The 19,000-nt window shown below is 55.6% G+C and overlaps 2 protein-coding genes across 9 annotated transcripts; both read right to left on the bottom strand.

The window, feature by feature from the left end:
- Window positions 1–71: 71 nt before the first annotated feature.
- On the bottom strand, window positions 72–974 carry H1-0 (H1.0 linker histone). Its single transcript, XM_015862834.3, has one exon. The coding sequence runs from the start codon at window positions 862–864 to the stop codon at window positions 292–294; it is 573 nt and encodes a 190-aa protein (XP_015718320.1). The 5' UTR covers window positions 865–974; the 3' UTR covers window positions 72–291.
- Window positions 975–3,772: 2,798 nt separating this feature from the next.
- Window positions 3,773–18,759, bottom strand: TRIOBP (TRIO and F-actin binding protein). Of its 8 annotated transcripts, none has more exons than XM_085519288.1 (22): window positions 18,710–18,759; window positions 18,055–18,272; window positions 17,100–17,227; window positions 16,746–16,842; window positions 16,354–16,546; window positions 15,762–16,140; window positions 15,149–15,281; window positions 13,954–14,940; window positions 13,352–13,438; window positions 10,856–10,912; window positions 10,462–10,530; window positions 10,022–10,111; window positions 9,700–9,809; window positions 8,539–9,091; window positions 8,184–8,294; window positions 6,623–6,770; window positions 6,107–6,218; window positions 5,838–5,997; window positions 5,586–5,699; window positions 5,241–5,327; window positions 4,810–4,973; window positions 3,773–4,510 (listed from the first exon to the last, which is right to left on the bottom strand). In XM_085519288.1, the coding sequence occupies exons 2-21, from the start codon at window positions 18,166–18,168 to the stop codon at window positions 4,812–4,814; spliced, it is 3,891 nt and encodes a 1,296-aa protein (XP_085375414.1). In that variant the 5' UTR covers window positions 18,169–18,272; window positions 18,710–18,759; the 3' UTR covers window positions 3,773–4,510; window positions 4,810–4,811. The 8 variants fall into 8 exon arrangements, 6 of the variants coding, with proteins under 6 accessions (XP_085375414.1, XP_085375435.1, XP_015718182.2 ...); XM_085519309.1 differs by having other exon boundaries at window positions 16,354–16,596; window positions 16,746–16,889; window positions 18,710–18,733; XR_014935672.1 differs by lacking the exons at window positions 18,055–18,272; window positions 18,710–18,759 and adding an exon at window positions 17,510–17,634 and having other exon boundaries at window positions 5,495–5,699; window positions 17,100–17,356.
- Between the last annotated feature and the right edge of the window lie 241 nt (window positions 18,760–19,000).

Genomic DNA, 19,000 nt, shown 5'->3' with positions numbered 1-19,000 from the left:
AGTCCTCCACCCACCCACCACAACCCTCCAGCCCCACGGCAAGATGAAATAAACACTCAGAGAAAAGTAGCTTTTATAAATGGGAACTCTTCCATATGGAAGATATTCCTTTTTTTTTTTTTTTTCTTTTTTCTTTTTTGTTTGTTTTTTTTTCCCTTTCATTCGTTGCCTTCTTTTAGCTGTTAGGAAGAGATGGACTTATAAAACTTGCAAATAGAATGAAGTAAAAATAAAGGCAAAAGCTATTTACAGAAACCAAAGGGGAGAGCCTGGGCAAATCCCCCAGGCTGCTCACTTCTTCTTGGGTGATTTCCGGGCGCCGGACTTGGCTCTGGGTTTCGACCGCTTCACCTTCTTGGCCTTGGAGACCTTCCGCGACTTGGCCTTAAAAGTCTTTGGCTTCTTGGCTTTCTTGGGGCTGGCCCGCGACTTCTTCCTGGCCTTCCTGGCGGTGGCTTTGGCCTTCTTGGCCGGTGACCTGGCCTTCCTGGGCCTCGCCGCCTTCTTGGGAGACGTGGACCTCCTGACAGCCTTCTTCTTCTTCCTGGGGGACCTCTTGGCCTTGTCGCTCTTGGCCAAGCGGAATGAGCCAGAGGCCCCGACCCCTTTGGTCTGCTTGAGGACCCCAGCAGCCAGGAGACGCCGGATGGAGAGCTTGATTTGCAGGTCGGCGTTGTGGCCCACCTTGTAGTGGCTCTTCACGTACTTCTGGATGGATTGCCGCGAGGAGCCGCCGCGGCTCTTATCCGCACGGATGGCTGCCGTGATCATCTCCGAGTAGGTGGGGTGCGACGCCGAGCGCCGCGACGCCTTCGCCCGCTTGGGTTTGGCTGGGGCTGGGGATAGGACCAGGCTCTCCGTCATGGCTGGCGCTTCACCCCGCAGCGGGGCACCGAGGTTAGGGAGCTAAAATAGGAGCCGCCAGCAACAACGGATGTGGGGCTGCTCCTGCTGCTGCTGCTGCCGCCGCGTCTGCAGCCGCGCATGCCAGCACCATGCATTTAAGGGTGAGGCACGGACCGTAGGGAGGACTGCGTGTCCCCGCGTCCCCTCTGCCCCGCCCTGCAGTGACACGCATGGGGCAGACAGGGAGGGACAAGGTTGGGACAAGACGGGATGTGATGGGGGAAGAGGTGGACGCTGGGGTTGGACATTAAGAGATGGAGGGGGAAATGGTGGGGAGAGGGTGAGACACTGTGGGAGTGAGATGGATACTGAGGCTGGACACAGGGGGATAAGGTGCGACATCACAGAGACGGGTGGACACTGGGGCTGGACAGCAGAGGACAAGGAGGGATATGGTAGGGACAAGGGTGGACACTGGGTTGGACAGCAGGGGACAGGGAGAGATGTGATGGGGCACAGAAGTACTTTGGACTAACACTGGACAGGACAAGGATAGGTGCTGAGAGGGGGATCAGGAGACAAGGAGGTAATGTGCAGGGCAAGCAGGATCTCGTGCTGGGGACAGGGAAGGAATAGGGGAACGTCACAAGGATGCTCAGAAGGGCATTAGGGGACACTGGATGGAGACAAGGAGGAAAATGGGGAGGAATTTAGGGGATAACTGGAGAGACACTGGGGGTCTCACCCTTCTGTCTGCCCTGAGCAGCTACGAGGTCACCGTGGCTTTTGTGGTGGCTCCAGGCTACCAGGGTTTTGATGTATGGGAGTGGTGGTGGTGCACATTTTTTCCTGCAAAAAGTCTCAAAAATAGGTTTGACAGCTGTACCCCACGGTCCAATAAGTCTGTCTTAGCTCCCACTCTGTCCACTTTGCTCCCCACCAGAGGCTTTAGGATATGCAGAGCTCTCATCAGCCACTGCCTCCCAGTTGAGTAAGCACCCAGCTGCCCCCAGGAGATTAAACGTGGCTGTGACCATCGTCTTCCTGGAGCATTTACATCACATTTTCCTCCTTCTGTCTTAAAAAACATCCGCGTGCCCCCATGGATATGCAGCACTAGGGGTGAAACACGGCAGCTTCTAACATCTCCGCACATCCAATGCGTGCTGAGCACCCCTCTGCAACACCAATAGCGCCAGGTGCTTTTGTGCCACCACAGACACACAAGGAAAGGAGAAGGTGATGCTGTAGGGAACCACAGCCTCTGTGTGACACCTTGACCGGGTGAAGGACCTTGAATTTGCTGCGCGGGAAATGCAGCGCCGTTGCTGGCTGCCTGCACGTAGGCACCCAGGAGCAGGCAGATAAGATTCCATCTGGTTTTACTTGCGTCCAAGCTTCTAACCGCCAGCAGCGCGCGGGCTCACCCGCCAAAGAGAGAAAACAGAAGGGGGGGGGGAGGGAAGGAGCATCTCCAAACCCTGCTCCTTCCCCGCCAGCTCATAGCAGAGCCTCCAAAAAACAGTGGCAATGTTTATCGGGGTAGTGCAGTGCCCAGGCTTCACCTTGGTAGAGGCAGCTGAAAATTGGGTGTCTTATCAGAGCCCATCACCTGGGCACCTCCTGCAGCCTCCCCCCACTATGTGGGGGACCCTTCATCCAGACCCAGTCTCTAACATTTAGCAAGTTAAAATATGGTCTCCCATGTGTGAATCCTGACTGACGTCCCTGCATCACCCTTGGTGGAGCAGAGCATCCCTGTCACCTTGCACTGGTGTGTCTCTAACATGCAAGAGGGGCTCTGGGGCTGGAGGTGTGATGGAAATGCTGCAGACATCAATGCTGCATGTTTCTGGCATTAAATAGACTTTGGAGATTGGGAAAGATCTCCCTGCAACAAACCTCAGAGGAAGGAGCCTGACACAGCAATCTCCCACTAATCCCAGTGACTTCATCCACCTCCTCCTCCTCCTCTCTTCCCGCACATCATCCCAACAAACCCTTTGGGATTCCTGCACGTCCACCTCAGGACTTCATCTTAAAATGGTCAAAGCACACACGCCGTAGATGTGCTGCAGCCCATCACGCAAAGCCAGCAAATCCATCATGGCAAAATTTGACATAATCCACTTTCAATGCCCAAAGAGGCTCAAAATAGGCAGACGTTTTGGCTGCCTCCTCTCACCCCCATGGCCCTGGGGCCAGGAGATATCGCTATGGGGCAGCTGTGGGGCTGGTATCACCCCGCCGCATGTGGGACAGGGAAGGGGCTGATTGGCAGCAGCCACATGCTGGTGTAAAGCCTTTATCGGGAGCACCAGACCCCAGTTGGGAAGAGAAAAAAAACCCAAAACCACCAAACCCAAACAAACATAGGGAGCACCTGAGGAAGGGGCTGGCTGGCCCCCAATGGTAGTTGCAACCCCACAACCTTAATTAAGCAACTGGTGGATGCAAAAGCATGTTTTCTATTTCCCCTCAAAAAACAAGTGTACAACACCATGCCCTAAACTTCACTTTTTCCCTGCAAACACGGTCCCCATAACTCTCCAACTTCAAGGCTGCCACCCCCAGCCTGGCAGCTTTGCCGTTCCATCTCTGGCTGATGGCACACCGCACCCAAGGCTCATCCCATCTTTAAGGTGGTGGTTCAGGCATGATGCAAACCCACAACTGGATTTACTGGCTCTTATGCTGGCTTTGCCCAGGGAAAGCAGCCAGGAGCCTTTTCTGAGTGCTTCCCCTTCAGAAAGAGCAAAGTGTGGTTTTTTCACCCCAAAACAGGAGGGGGGGAAAACAGCTGCTGCTCCTCTGATCTTCCCCCTTGCTCCCGGTGGTCACAAAAGAGCTGCCTGCTTCAAAATGAGGCAGGAAGCTGCAGAAATTGCTCACAGCCCCATAGCGAGCCTTGCCCTCAGCAAACACATTTTTTCTCAGCAAAAGGGGAAGATTTTATTAAGTTAAAGAGTTGAAGGGTGTGGCAGAGCAGCTCCTCTGCCACTAAAAGGCCCAGCTCTCCCCAGCCCAAGGGAGGGCAAGTGGGGAGGCTTCAGGAGCTGAGGCTGTGCCAAGGCAGAGCCAAAGGACAGTCACTGAGAACTCCATCTCGCAGCCTCGTGCCAAGGTCTCCTCTTTCAAAGTTGCAGACAGGTGCACCCTCCTATGGCTTGGGTGTCTCTCCTCCACTGGGTGCTGGGGCAGTGGTGTCATTACGCGTCCCCGTATGTCCCCATGGGGCCCCAGAGACAGGTGGAAGAGAGGGAATGGGAGTGCCAAAGGCAGATACGTGGCTGGGAGATGGGGGGGCTGAGGAAGCAGGGAGTATATTTTCTCTGGTTAGAAAATGCTGGTGACGTAGAAGCTTTCCCCCCCTCCTTTTCCTCTTCTTCTCAAGGGAAAACAAAATTCTTCTATAAAATATAATTTTCATGTATAAAATCCTGAAGAAGGTGCATGTAAGGAGCCATTCCAAATAATGTGCTCAGATACGAAGGTAAAAAGGTTTTGGAAAGGCTTCATCGAAAGCTTTGGGAGGGGAGTGAGGAGCTGGCTGGAGAGAGAGACGTCTCGCCAAGGTGACAATGGATGGGATCCAACCTCCCTCTCTCCTCAAGTGAGGAATGGAGCAATAATAAACAAGAACAGATAAACAAATGAAGTAGACCTAGAGAGAGAGGGGAAAAAAAAAAAGAGAAACAGGTTTGGAAGGATGGCACTCAGCACAGAAATGCTGTACTTTCTGCCACTCTAGGAGATTCTGACATGCTTGGCATGCCCGCCCTGATCCCATGTGCCCCAATACTGGTCAGTGCCCACCAGCAAGACCGTGGCTGGGTCAAGCCAAAGCCGCACTGACCACCAAATGGAGAGGGAGGAAGCTGCTTTGCTTCTATTCCTCTGTCAAAAGTCAGTGGATTTCACCCCCCAAGCCTGGAAGGAACATTACAGTCGTTCGGCGCTCACCGTTAATTGCTGATGCTGTTGCACAGTGATTCCTTCTCCTGCAGGGCTGCCATGGCCAGGCGCAGATGCTCCTTCAGCTGCTCAATCTCTCGCTCCGAGCGCACCTTAATATGATTCAGCTCTGCATAGACGTCCTGGTATTTCCCTGAGGCAAATCTCTTGTCCTGCCAGGGAGGGAGAGGAGTTAGCAACCCTCAAGCTGGTATTCAAGTGCCAAGGTGAGGCAAGTGGGAGAAAGGCCAGTGGGTGAGGGAGGACACAGCCTAAAGCCTGAACCTCAGCCCAAACTGGGCAATGATTTCACAGAAGCATACAACAGCCCGGGTTTGAAGGGACCTTGAAAGATCACTGTGCTGCCTTCTAGCCCTTCTGCTTTGCTGTAAGAGAGACACAGTGCCCACCCTAGCCAGCAGACCCAGGGAAGCACCAACCTTTTGCATCATCTGCAGCTCCTCCCGGAGGCACTGCACCTCCTTCTTCAGGTACTGGAGCTCATTCTCCTTCACACGTAGCAGCACCTGGCTCAGGCGAGAGAAGCAGGCGGTGACTCAAGGCAGGGGGAAGCAGAGAGCCACAGCCTGCATTGCGGCTGTCCTCCCTGGCGCAAGCATGGTGGTGGAGGAGGAAGGAAGCGGGAAGTGATGCACAGTGCCCCGGGAGAGGCACGCAGGGGAAGCTTGCGCACCTCCTTCCTGCACGGCCCTGTAGCTTTGTGTGGCTCCCAGTCCCCTCCACTCCAAGCCCAAACTGCTAGGGACATCCTATGCACCCTGTACCTCCAGCTCGCAGGAGCTGCGCTCATTGTTTTGCGGAGATCGGTCCCCAGAACACCGCGAGGTGATAAAGCTTCGCAGCTTCCCAATCTCATCTGACAGGCGGATCTGCAGCTCCTGCAGGCAAAAAGGCAGATATGGCATAGCCACAAGGTTCTCTTGCTGCCCCAGCCCCAATAATTTATTGGGAGGGGAAGTATATGAATAAGGAACGGTGTTCTGAGGTCCCTATGGGCAGGGAAGCCCCTGTCTTGCCTGGTTCTTTCGGAGGAGCTGCTTCCCCTCTTGCTGGCAGCGCTGCAATGTCTGTTCCCGCTCCTCTGCCTTCTCTGTTAGCTGCCCAATTTCCAGGCACTTCTGGGAGTACTGCTCTGACAGCACCTGCAGCTCCCGCTTCAGTGAGTCTACATCCAACCTGCCAGAGAGGCACAAGGTTGTTGCTGCCCTGCCACCACCACTGTCCCATGCCACAAACAGGCTCTGCCCACAGCACTGCGCAAGGGAAAGCAGGATAGACTTCTTACTGGTGCTGCTTCTGGAGGGCGTCTGTGACAGAGCCACACTGCTGAAAGTTTCGTGTCCTGCCCAGCTCCTTGTTCATCTCCTCCCGGTGGGCCTTCTTCAGTGCTTCAATGGCTGCAGAGAGACACAACAGGATACATATGATCAGGGTGTTCCAGCTTGGGCACATCTGGAGAAACCCAGCCAGGCAACTGACCCAGCTCTTGGTGCCTCAGGTTCAAAGATCTGTCTCTGCACTTCCTCCTCCTTCCCTTTTGCCCTCTGGGCAACTCCCACGTCCCAGGATTATCCCAAAGCACCAAGTGCTGCCAAGGAGATTAATAAATGGCATCCCAGCCTGACCAGAGCTTGCAGCACAGGCTGGAGAAGAGCCAAGCTCCCTCTAAGACCAAACAGCAGGTTCAGCAGTGGGACTCAAGTTACAAGACTTTTGGGACAGGAAGGTGACAGGTTTCTGGCAGAAGTCAGACATTTGGGAGAAGTGGGAGCAAGGGACACGTCCTGCTTTCTGCTCCTACCCGCTGCTGTTGCTGCAGCCTCCTCTGCAAGGAGCCGCTCCTTCTCCTGCCGCAGCCGCTCCATCTCTCGCTGGTGGTGCCTCTGCAGCTCCTCCATCACTTGCTGGTGTGATGACTCCATCTCAGCCAGGCTGCGCTCACAGGCCTCCTGCCGTGCCGGGGAAAGGACAGTAAGAGGGAAAGGTGAGGGATGTGAAAGTGGCAGACACATTACAACATGGTGCTGCATCGGGACAGTCGGGTGGGATGTAAGGGCAAGGTTCAGGTTGAGGTTGGAAAAGATTCTTCACTGAGAGGGTGGTTGGGCACTGGGACAGGGCACTAAACTGCCAGAGTTCAAGAAACTCTCAAACACCAGGTTTGAATTTTAGATAGTCCTGTGTGGAGCCAGGAGTTAGATTCAATAGTCCCTATGGGTCCCTTTGAACTCAGGATATTCTGTGATTCTATGATTCTAAGACATGAGGACAGGAGGACAGGCTCCTTGTTGGGATGACACTTGACACTGCAACCCCCCACCCCCTTAGTCCAGCACCATTTGGAGACATATGAAACCCCTTTCTCTGATGGTTTTTTTTTCCTCCTGGTACTTTTATCACCGAACACAAGTGTTCAGCTCACAAATCTTGTGAGCCTTGCATGCTCTGGAGAGGAAAAAACATTCCTCTTCTATTACAACTCAGCCATCGAGAGACACCAACGGGGAGCTGATCCAGACCCTTCCACCAGGCTGTACTGCTGGAACCACATCCCACCATTTGCCTTTTAAATAAAGCAGCATCCCCAGAATCGAGGGAAACTGAGCCTCTGCTTCAGAAAAGTGACACCTTCCCCTTGGCTGGGCGCTGTTACAGACACCTCCATCCCCAAAGCCTGACTGCTAGTGATCTCGCACAGCTCATGCTTTTATTCTGGTGGCTGGCCTTTTCAATGCCCAGTGCTGTAGATAAATTATGTTACAGCAAAGCAAGACATTCCCATCTTGGTCCTATGCCCCAAGGCCCTTGGGGAGGATTTGCTTGCCATCAAATCATGCCAAAACACTCTTAAGAAGCTGTTGAATTCACCAACTTGTTCTCCCCCTCCTTCAATTGGCACTAAGGCAAACTGAGAGAGAAAGAGACCTTTTGAGAAAGGTGAAGTTTAGCCTCAGGAAGACAAGATGCCATTTCTCCCTGCTCCTTCTTGCTTTCTTTTGACTGCATGGAGGCCCGTGAGCTGTAAGTGCTAACGGAGATTGCAGAGTACCAGTGGAGCTGCTCCACGTGACTTGTGGTTTTCTTTATTTGGGCTGGGTGCAGACAGTCCATTGCAACAGGAGCTCACCAGGAACCCAAATGCCCTTCCCTCAACTATGACAGATACTGAATTCCTGACAGTGTGCGCGCACCACTGCCAGCTCCAGCCTCTTTAATTGACATGCTGGCCTTTATGTAATTAACATTGATCACAACTGAGCCTATTTAGGGCCACCATGGCAACCCAATGATTAGCAATACCCGCTTGGCAATGAGTCCAGGCTCTGGCATTTCCCAGCCTGAGGCTCACCCATCCAGCTCACCTGAGAGATGTACCCCCGGGGCACATGGCCGTCTCCCTGGGACTTGGCAGCTTCCCGAAGGCTCTCGTTTCGGGCCCGGCAGGACTCCAACTGTGCCCGCAGTGATTGGATCTGTGCCAGAGACAGAAGAGAGATGCTCAGCCTCTTTCCCAGGGCTGGGAGTTGATGCATTTGTTGACTTGGGAACAGCTGAAGATATGAGATAGCAAACGTGCTGCCGGGAAACACAGCTCCATGCAAGTGATGCCATCAACGCTGGTGGCCTTGCTCTTCTGCAGAGCCACCAGGGAGGCACAAAGCTGCAGGGATAGCGCTAAGGGGCCACCAGAAAAAACACTTTCCAAAGTGTTCTCACCTCCTTTTTCAGCGCCTCGTTGGTATCCCCGTGGTTCCCCTTGCCCTGGTTCAGCAGTGTTGTCAAGGGCACTCGCCGTGAGTCCTTCAAGGGCAAGCGCTCCAGCTCCTGCCACTTCTTCTCTATCTCCTCATTCAGCCGAACCCGCTGCTCCTCTGAAAGTGGGGCAGCAGGCAAGTCTGGCTCCTCCACCTTGCGGGACAAGTTCCCCTCTGGGCCATCACTATGGGAGACCCTGCTGTCGGGACTCTCAAACCACTTGCGCCTCTCCTCTGAACGCACTGCCAAATCCCGCTCCAGATCCTCATGCTTGGACACTCGCTCTGACACCCTCAAGCTCCCTCTCGTCCTCTGTGGGGAACCCTGATTTTGGGGATCCTGCTGCAAGGGGGACAGTTCTACATAGTCAAAGGCATGACGTGGCCCATCCACTTTCCAGGTGCTGCCTTTGGTGCTTCCCTCAGAACTTGGCTGCTGCTGCTCGTCCACCCTCAGTGAGCTCTTTGGTGGGATGCAGTTACGGATTGCGTTCTCCTTGTTGCAGTCAGATAGCCTGAAAACAGAGCAATGATACATGAAGGACAGGCAGTGCAAAAGAACAGACAAACAGCCCCCTTGCATTACTGTTTAAATGCATGGCTCAGCTTTTGCTCAACTCAGCTGTGTGAAAAACCTTGTATGAGAGCAGAGCGGTTGCATCACATTGCTTGGCAGCTCTGTCTGCATGTATGGGTAAACAGGCTTTCCCCAGGGGGTGGGGAGGATTCACCCTGAACCCAAGCCAGACTCCAGCAGCAAAACGGAGCTAAAAAATAGGTTTGGGGGCAGGCTTCTGTGGGCAGTGTGAGGAACTGCTGGTTTTACATGAAAAGGTAGATGTGGCACTGAGAGAAATTATTTACTGGACATGCTGGCGATGGGTCAGTGGTAGGACTATATCATCTTAGTGGTCTTTTCCATATGTAACAGATTCTATGTTTCCACAACTCAATTAAATAACTTGCTGGCAGACAGGAGCCTTCCAGGATGCCGTGCCCCTGAAAGCATCACCTCCTGCATGCCCATCACTCTCACCATCACAGCCCCACTGCTCCCCTCCCTCCCCAGGACCTTCTCAGATGTCTCTCCTGTCGAGGAGACCCACCAGCAAGCAGCTCTTACTTAGTGACATCTGGAGCACTAACAGGGCGCACATTCTTCCTCAGAGCCTCAATCCAGTTGCGCCTGATGCCTGAGGTCATGGCTGACAGTGTGAAGATGGCATCCTTTGTCTGCAATAGAGATGGGACACAGGCTGTCACCACTCAGCAAAGGGACATATAGCTGTACTCTGACCCTTTGGGTGCTGAGCACGCCACCAACTACCCCTGCCATCCTGACACCATGAAGTTTGCTCTACCCAAATTTCTGTGTCAGGGATACAGATGAGGAAGGAGCAGCCATCTCACCCGGCATCCCTCAGTGCTGCCCTCCAGGCACTCACGTGTATCTGGAAGCCATAGTTGCGCTGCACCGCGAATTCTGTCACATCCGTGCAGGAGCGGAGATCGATTTCACCATCGAGGTCATCAGCCTGAAAGCACAGCCACCCTCTAGGGTGTAAGCAAAGCCCAGCTCTTAAAAAGCCCCTGCCACCTGCCTGCACCCTAACCAAAGCATGGGAAGAAAGACTGGCAAAGCACCAGGGCAGCCCAGCTGCACCCCATGTCAACTTCAAACCATGACAGCCCCAAGGGGCTCTTCAGATGGAGAAGGATGGGTCAGAACAAGGTCTCAAGGAGACTCTAGACCTTCATCAGAATGGAACGCATTCCCTTGTGTAGACATTAAACGCCCGTGCTGGCCGTCATGTTCCTCTCCCTGTCACTATGAGGACAAGGGCAGGAAAGAACAGAGGGGTGAGGAGACACCACCCATGCTTACCTCCTCAGCATTTGAGTCCCGGTAATATCTCAGGCTTGAGTCGGTCAGCACAAACCAGTGTTTCTTCCACTGCCGGCAGATGAGTTTGGGGGAAGGTGCGGAAAAGACAGGAGGTAAATGGATAGACAGTTACTGAGGGAAGCACAGGAACAAGGAGGGATATGCAGCCCTGTGACCTCTCCATTTCTAGGTTCTGCCCCCCTTTTCTAGGTCCCTTCCAAGTCCTTGTAATAACTCAGCTCAGAGAGTGCCCAATACAATGCTGGGTCTCTCAAGCATGAATTCCCTGCAGCAGGAGCAAGCACAACAAAAGGGGAAGGGAAAAAATCACTGCTCACACAAGGAACTCAACCAACAGGGCTACTGCAAGAGGTAGGCTCTGGGTAGGGCTTACCTCTCCTGGCTTGTCCAGGATGGACATCCATCCCTTCTTGAAATTGAGGAGATCTGGCTGGAGAGGAAAGGACAAAACAGAGGGTTAGTGCATGCTGGAACCTACAGAAGGTTTCTGCATGCCGGGGGGGGTGGGAAGCAAAGTTCCCATAGGGGGAATAAGTAAGGAGAAGTGCCCCCACTTTGCTTAGAGGAAACACATGGGGATTTAGTTTAGTACCCAGTGCAGAGGAGAATTGCATTTAGCAATCATTCCTGTAAGAGGAAACAGGAGATAAGGAAAGAGTAAAGGGAAAAAAAAAAAAAAAGAAAAGGAAAATATGCAGCAGGGAGGTTTCTACAAGGTGCCCTGGAGTTATTTATTCAGAGATAGGAGAGAGATAGGGGTGAGGAAACTGTGTGGAAGGGAACACAGCTCTGCCACAAGCCGGACCAGGCTTTGGAGCAAGGGGAAGCAAGCACATTTTATCCCAGCCTGGGCATCCGTGCCCCAGAGGTACCTCCTACAGCACCTTCCCTGCCGCTCACTTATTACAGCCGAGAGCGGCTCGCTATGAACCAGCCCTCACCGCTACGGCTCAGGAGGCAATTTAACAGCTGTGAAAACACCCGGCGTGTCAACTCTTTGCCCTGAGGCTGGAGATCAAAATGGAATTACAACCACAGCTGGAGAACAAATCCTGTCTGAGATGCTGAGGGACTTCACTCCTTCTAGTGTCCACCCTCTGCCCAGCCCTAGGCCATGGTTATGGAGAACAAGCAGGGTTTCCTCCAGCTCACTCCCTGCTTAAAAGCTGCCCCCCACCACCACCCTTTGCCTCCTCCTAACCTCACACCACTTGTCCGGCATCCCAACCAGTCCAGCTCCTTCCAGAAGTGCTGTGCTGGAGAGCTGACTCAGGATAACAGCTCTCTCCCTGATTTTGCCTTCAGCCAAGCAGGCTGGAGCTGCTCCTCCTCCCAACTCTGCTGTTCCAGCTCCTCCCGAGCCGGCAAATAACTCAGCCCACCACCCAGCTTTGTAAAACAGGCACGAGGAGCAAAGGTGGTGAATGGCTGCAGACCACGTGCATCCCTTCATCCACTCCCCCAGACCCGGGCATCCCCATAGCCCTGCAAAAGTTCTTTGCAAATTAATTTCTTCCCCGTGGCGACAGCTCCACCCTTTGTGCCGTTATCCTTTCCAATCCAGTGACTTCAGCACTGGCTCCAGCTTGGGAGCGGCAGGAGGGAAGGAAAGGAGGCGAAACCTTTGGCGTGACCTTCTCTCCCAGCACACACATGAGTGGGGCAGGAGGGCCAGGCACATTGCCCCGTTACTATCATGGACACAGCACCAGAGCCAGTAAACATCCCCAAAAGCTTTATACTCTGGAGAGAAGCGCTTGGGATATGGGCAGAGAAAAGAGTGAGGTTTGAGCTGAATCCCCCCGTCAGAGGAAAAGGCCGGGGCAGGAGGAGGAAGCGGGCAGGAAAGCAGAGCCATCCGGAGATCCGGGGCTGGCTCCAAACAGCGGAGACGTGAGGATGCGACAGGAGGCACTAGGGGGGTTCCAACAGTGAGCAGGGGCGATGGCTGGTGCAGGGAGCCGGCTGCCTGCTTGGGCTGCCACAGGGATACAAGGGCCGAGATAACAGCCTACAAGTATCTTAAGAATGTAAACACCAAAGAAGGAAAGGAGATAGGGTGGGAGTGGAAGAATGACTCCTGGGTGGTACGGAGAGGGCAGGGGGAAGGAATGGAGGACAGAAGGCAGCAGAGCGAGAGCTCCAGGCCATGGCTCCCAGAACTCATAGGGACACAGAGCAACGCTTCACACCACGGGACAGCGGTGGTGGAAGGGACCTCTGGAGGTCACCTGCTGCAGGGTGACCTCCCCCCGGGCAGCCTCCCCTCCACCACAGCGGGGATCCCTGCCGCCCCAAAAGCCCGTTTCTTCCCCCCCAAAGACACGGCTTGGCTACGAAAGAGCCCCGAGACCAAAGCACGGCGCCAAACCCCTCACCGCCCCACTGCACGGGAAAGGCCGAGGGCCCGGCCCGCCACCTCCACCGCACCCCATCCCCACCACAACCCTCAGCGCCGCCCACAGCCCAACGGGAGCTCCCCCGGAGCGGGGCCAGGGGGAGCCGGTGTTGGCCCGGGTGGGGAAGCAGAAGGCAGCGGGGCTCCGGACTCACCGTCATGGCGGGGGCGCGGCGGGGCCGGCTGCGGGCAGCCAGGGCGGCGGGGCGGCTTTAGCGGCCGGGCGGCTCCCACAGCCCCACCATGCCCGCTCGCTCCGAGTTTTTCCAAGTTTTTTTTCTTTTTTTTTTTTTCCCTTCAAACTTTTTTCTTTTTCTTTTTCTTTTTTTTTTTTTTTCCCTCCCCTTCCCACCCTAAACTTCCTGGGAGGGCCCGGCCCGGCCCAATGGCAGCGGGTGGCCTCCGGCCCGGCCGCCCCTTTCCCTCAACCAATGGAGCCGGCGGGGCTGGGCGGGGAGCCCCGGGCATTACCTTAGTGTGTTTGTCGCTGGTGCTGCCGTGTGTAGGCCGGCTTCCTGAAGAGCTCTGCGGGGAGCTGGAGCTCCCACCCAGCTGCGACTGCGGGGAGAGAAAACGAAAGCTCAGCCTGAGCCCCTCACGTCCATCTCCTCCCCATGTCTCCCAGTGCTGTGGCAGAACTGCTTCTCAGACCTCGGGAAAAGGGGTGTGCTGGTTCCGCACCTGCCATTTCCAATTCCTGTTTCCATTTTCACCCCCCGCGCCCCGACCTACTCTCCTCACTACCAGAGAGACACGAAGGCCCCGGAGCGTGTCCAGAGAAGGGCAGTGGAGCTGTGAGGGGTCTGGAGCACAAGTGTGATGGGGAGCGGCTGAGGGAAATGGGGTTGGTCAGGCTGGAGGAGAGGATGCTCAGGGAAGATCTCATCACTCTCTATAATGACCTGAAAGGCTGCCCAGGCAGGTGGTGCAGTCACTGTCCCTAGAGGTGTTCCAGAACCATGTGGATGTGGCACTGAGGACATGGTTAGCAGGCAGTATTTGCAGTAGGTAGCTGGAGTAAATGACCTCAGCGGCCTTTTCCAACCTTAATGACTCTATGATTCTATACTCACGTGATAAATGAGGATTTTCTTGTTCTCCCAATCGCTTTCCAATGGTTTCTCTGGGTTGTTTGAGTCGTGGCTGTGCTCAGCCCCCTTCCAGTCATCCTCCAGTTGCTGGGCTGGGCTCTCAGGCCTCCTCCAACTATCATCTGGCCGTGGCCAGGCATCCGCATACCTAGCAGGGCTCCTCCAGTCCCTTTCCAGCTGCTGCATCAACTCCATGTGGCACGGTTGCTTCTCCTGCACCCTCCAGTCTTTCTCTGCCTTCTGAGCCTGGCGGGTATCCCCATGGCCCTTCCAAACCTGTTCTGGTGGCCGTGTTGGGCTCATAGGACGCAAGGGCTTCCCTCGGCCTTTCCACTCATTGTCTGTGCCCTTCCCAGCATGGGGAGGCTGCAGTTTATCCCGGAGGCTCCTCCAGCTGCACTCCAGCTGCTTCCTGGAAGGGTCCCCCCGTTGTGTCTCTGCCCCCCACGCAAGGCCAGGCTGGGAGGTCTCCTTTTGGCTTTTCCATATGCCATCTGTCCGTCCTGTAGGACTCATGGAGCGCAGTGGCCTGGCTCCTCCCAGCTTGCTTCCATCCACGCTCTTCCCAAGGCTCGGGGGGTGCAGGGTGTTCCCCCAGCTTTTTCTCTCAATGGCTTTCCCCATGCTCGCAGCCTGCCAGGCAACTTGGCTCCTATCTGCTCTGTTTCTCCAGTCCTTCTCCGTGTGCTGGGGAGGGCTCTGAGTTCCTCCTGGCCTCCGTTCCAACCTCGAAGCAGGGCTAGGGGAGCGTGGTCTGAGGAACTGCGGGCTGCTGCCTCCCCTCTCCAGCCTCTGAGTAGGACTCGTGGGCTCCCGGGGCTTCCTCCAGTCCCTCTCTGCCCGTGGAGATGGGCACATAGGGCGCAGGGGGGTCCCAGTCCTCTCTGTGTGCCGAGCTGGGCTGGGGGAGCGCCGGGACTCCTTGGAGTCTCTGCTGCGTGGCTCAGTGTGCCAGGAGACCCGCTGACCCTGGGGACACACAGGACAGAGAGCAAAGGGAACACAAGTGATAGCAAGGAGGGAGGTAAGCTGGCATGAGAGCTGGGAGACAGGTTGGTTGGGTTACAAAAGGTGTTGCAGAACCTGCACCCCTATGCATAGAGCCAGCTTCTATCCAGAAGCCTCTTGGACCCAGGAATAGGGGAATACTTGGCAGGAGAAAGCAGCCAGGACTCACCTCCCTGGGCAGGCTGGGGCTGGACTGCCTCCGAATGACTCTGCCTTTGCTGGGTGGCACTGGGGTCTTGCCATCCAGCCGCTCCACACGGCCCTCCTCCAGTGCCTGGAAAGCCTCCAATGTCTCCGATTTCCTGCAGGCACACACAGCCTGTCTGGCTGCTGACTGAGCCCCACTCCAGCCATACATCTCTGCCTGCCCCAGATGTTGGAGTCTCCACCCTGCAACCATCCCAGCTTCCTCATCCCCATCTTTTTCATGCCATTTCTTTGGGTCCTCTGCACTTTGCTCTTTCCTGTCTTATCCATTGCCATTATACCCATTATACCCCTCATGTGTCCCATGCCACCCATTGGGCTGCCAACTTTGGAGCCTCTTGTTCTTCTCCAGATGAGGACTCGCCTGGGACCAGGGACTTCTCATCCCTAATCCTACTAGGATTTGGGAGCTTCTCTCTTCTTTCCCCAGTTCCCATGTCCTGCAGCTCCCAGGACATGGCTGGGAAGAATGGGGTGAGAGCTTCATAGCTGAGCTGTAACCCCCAGCCCTGTTCTCTCCAGGCCATGGAATGCCCTGCGGGGACAACCCACTGCAATGCTCTATTGCACCTCACCTGCGCTCACAGCCAAATATCCTCTCCACCTCCACTCGGCCAGGGCTGAGAGTGCGGGATCCACAGCGGTCAGCAGCATCCCCACGGCCGAGGCGTTTGGGTTTGGGCAGGTCTGCCAGCACCGTGTACTCCTGCCTCTCCAGCACACGTTTCCCCTCTGTGCTCCCAGCACTGGGGTGCACACGAGGCTCCCCAGCCCGGGACAAGGATGTTAAGTGCCTGCTGCTGCTGCCTGGAGCTGGAGAGGAGCTGCGGCTGGGACGTGGTGTGGAAGGAGCCCATGGAGGGTCAGGTTTACGAGATTCCAAGGAGAAATAGCCACTCTCTATGCGGTGCTTCGCCCAGCCCTCCTTGGGCTTCTGGCTGGCAGGAGCACGCTCTGGGATGGAGAGAAGGTTGTTGAATGAGTGGTGTGCAATGCTACTCTGCCTGTGGCAAAGCAGGGCTTCAGCATTACAGCCAAGGAGGGCAGAGGGAAAACCCAGACTGCAGGGTGGGGTGGGAACACAGCGAAGCACGTAGGGAGACAGCAGCCCCGTATTTTATGGTCAGCACACCAAGAGGATCCCACATGTGAGCAAGCCCCATGTACCTGCTTTTGGCACACAGACTTCTCTCCTAAAGCTTGGAGCCTCTGTCCTCACCCAGGATCCAGAGGGAAGGGGCTGACTCCACCTGGCTCTGTCCACCTGAAGCTGTGCATTATCCTTGTGGCCTCTGTAGCTCATTGTGTCCCGCTTGCCTGATCCCAAAGTGGTGTCCAACAGCCTGGTCATCTCCCAGCCCTGAGAGACAAATAGGGCAGGGCTTTGCAATGGGACTGCGAGTTACTGGGCTGGAAGGGGGTAAAGAGCATATGTGAGGAGGGAAGGGTCCCAGCTGACCCCCACCCCCAGCACCTTTGGAACTTCTGAGTATGCCCAGCAGAAGTGACTCTGAGGGGACAAGGGGGCTGAAACCACCCAAACAAAGTGCCCATCTCACCCTGCCTTCAGTGTGGCTGTGGGGCTCGGTGCTGGTTTCTCCATGCTGGCCCGCAGTGCTGGGGCTGAGTGGGGGCTGTGACCTGCTCTGGTGCCAGCTGTGGAGCAAGATGAGGACAGGCAGCAGTCAGCATGGCTGCAGAGCCTGGGGACAGGGAGCAGTCACGAGAAACACAGGCAGAAAAAACACTCAGCCCTTTTTCCCAGGCAGAGTATAGAATCATCAAGCTTGGAAAAGACCGCTAAGGTCACCCAGTCCAACCATCAACCCACCACCACCATGCCATTAACCACATCCCTTGGTGATATCACACCTGATTTCCCCATCTCCCCCCTCCATCACTCTGCCACTCACCGCTCTGCACCGTCTGCCCGACCCACGCAGATGTACACCTCACACTGTGGTGCTACGATGCGGACGGCGTCCCAGGGCCCACCTGGGTCTGCGTTGGTGCCGTGCCCCGCCACCTCTGCGTCATGCTCCTGCGAGGAAGGGGGGGATGCAGCCATGCCGTCACCGTGCCGGATATGAAAGCACATGAGGATGAGGGTTGGGGGGGGGGGGGATCTCTGCTTGCAGCTGCCCTCCAGCATCTCCCCCAGGCCCATTACCTGCAGGGTTTAGGATCAGTGGTAGGGGGCTCGCCTGCCCTCCCTCTGGCATCTGGATATGCTCAGAGATGGCTCTAAGCAGATCGCAAAGGGCTACAGTAATCTTAGAGGGCCCGGGGGCGAGGGCAAGGAGGAGGGCGGGAGGCTCATTACTATTTCATGATCCCCGGCCTGGTGCTCCAAGAGGACAGCGAATGACACGAAACCCTCTGTGAACATGAAACCGGCTGATGCCTGGAGGGATGCAGCGCTCTGCAGCCAAGTGGCTCATGCTGGAGGATGGGGTCAGACTGAGCCCTGCATCGCGTGTATCCCATTCCACCTTTCCTTCCAGGAACAGCTCACAGCAGCTCCAGGGAGATCTGCCAGGACCACGTTTTGGGTAAGAACCATAGAATGGTTTGAGTTGGAAGGGACCAACAGGCCTCAAACAGAGATAAAATCCAGGATGCATCCCTACATTGCCCTTCCCCCTTCCCTCACTGTTGCTATTCACTTGCATGTATCCGTATTGCTTCTTCCCTTCCCAGGATTTACAGAGCCCCTCCTAACTGTGTCCAGACCCTCCTCACCAATGCGGCTCCAGCTCTGTGATGATGGACATCACAAGCTTTTGTGCTAGGGATTTCCATCTCTACCAAGTCCCAGGGCTGAACAGAGCAGCTCTTAGGGCCTGCAGATGGGATGGAGGAGCTCACCTGTGCAGCATGGGGGTGAACTCTTGCGGCACGTAAGCAATGTTGGCACAAACTCCTTGCAAATATGTTGGCTTCAAAGTTGGCACAAGGCACATCATTCACCGAACCCGGCATCCTCCATAGGGACGGAGGTGCTTTGGCTGCTGGGCTACAGGGAGTGGCCAGGAGAAAGGAACAGCAGCAGAAAGCTGAGCTTTCAGTTCCACATCCTCAGGCTCCTATGGAAGCACAAGTGTTATTCTCAGACTGAAGCTTGCTGCGCTAGGCTGGAATCAAAGGGCATCCAGCTGCAATGCCATCAGTACGACCATTACATATCGTTACATATCATTACATATAATAAAAGGATATGTACCAGCAGGAGCCTTCTTTTAGAAGGGGGCACTGCTCTGCACCCTTCAGTAGGTTCTGAAGCAGACAGCTTGGGCAGGGCACGTTATCTCGGCTCACCGACACCAGACCTGAGCCCAGGCCCTCCCTTGCAAGCAATGCAGATAGAAAGAGTCCAACATCCCACCGATTGCCACACGTGGTAGGAACCCAAAGCATCCCGCAGGGCTCTTGGGGTCCACCGAGCTCCCCATGGCCTCCACAGCTCATGCAGCCGGAGCTACCCTTCCCAATGCATCCCAGAGCATCCCAGTGCCCCCAGTACCTCCGCTTCCCCACGACTCCCAGCACCGCTCTCCCCGCCGAGCTCCCCATTGAATGGAGCTCCCCGTGGGAATTGCGGGCAGCCAAGCCCCGCCCACTGCCCTCTCATTGGCCTCGACCGGACACCGATTTGAATGCTGCCCTTTGAGTGGCTGCCCGGCGGCGCGCCCGCGGGAACGTGTGCGGGCACCCACGTGGCGGTGGCAGAGGTTGGGTGATCGACCCGAGCTGGACCGGGGAGGGAGAGCCGGGCTGCCGCTTATTCCCCCTCATCCCCATCCCCTGACAGGGA

This window comes from Coturnix japonica, chromosome 1, assembly GCF_054131305.1.
Source record: "Coturnix japonica strain WE chromosome 1, WE-NBRP24, whole genome shotgun sequence".
Classification (NCBI taxonomy): domain Eukaryota; kingdom Metazoa; phylum Chordata; class Aves; order Galliformes; family Phasianidae; genus Coturnix; species Coturnix japonica.
The sequence above is the reverse complement of the archived record's forward strand: the minus strand, read 5'-3'. Positions and strand labels throughout refer to the sequence as shown.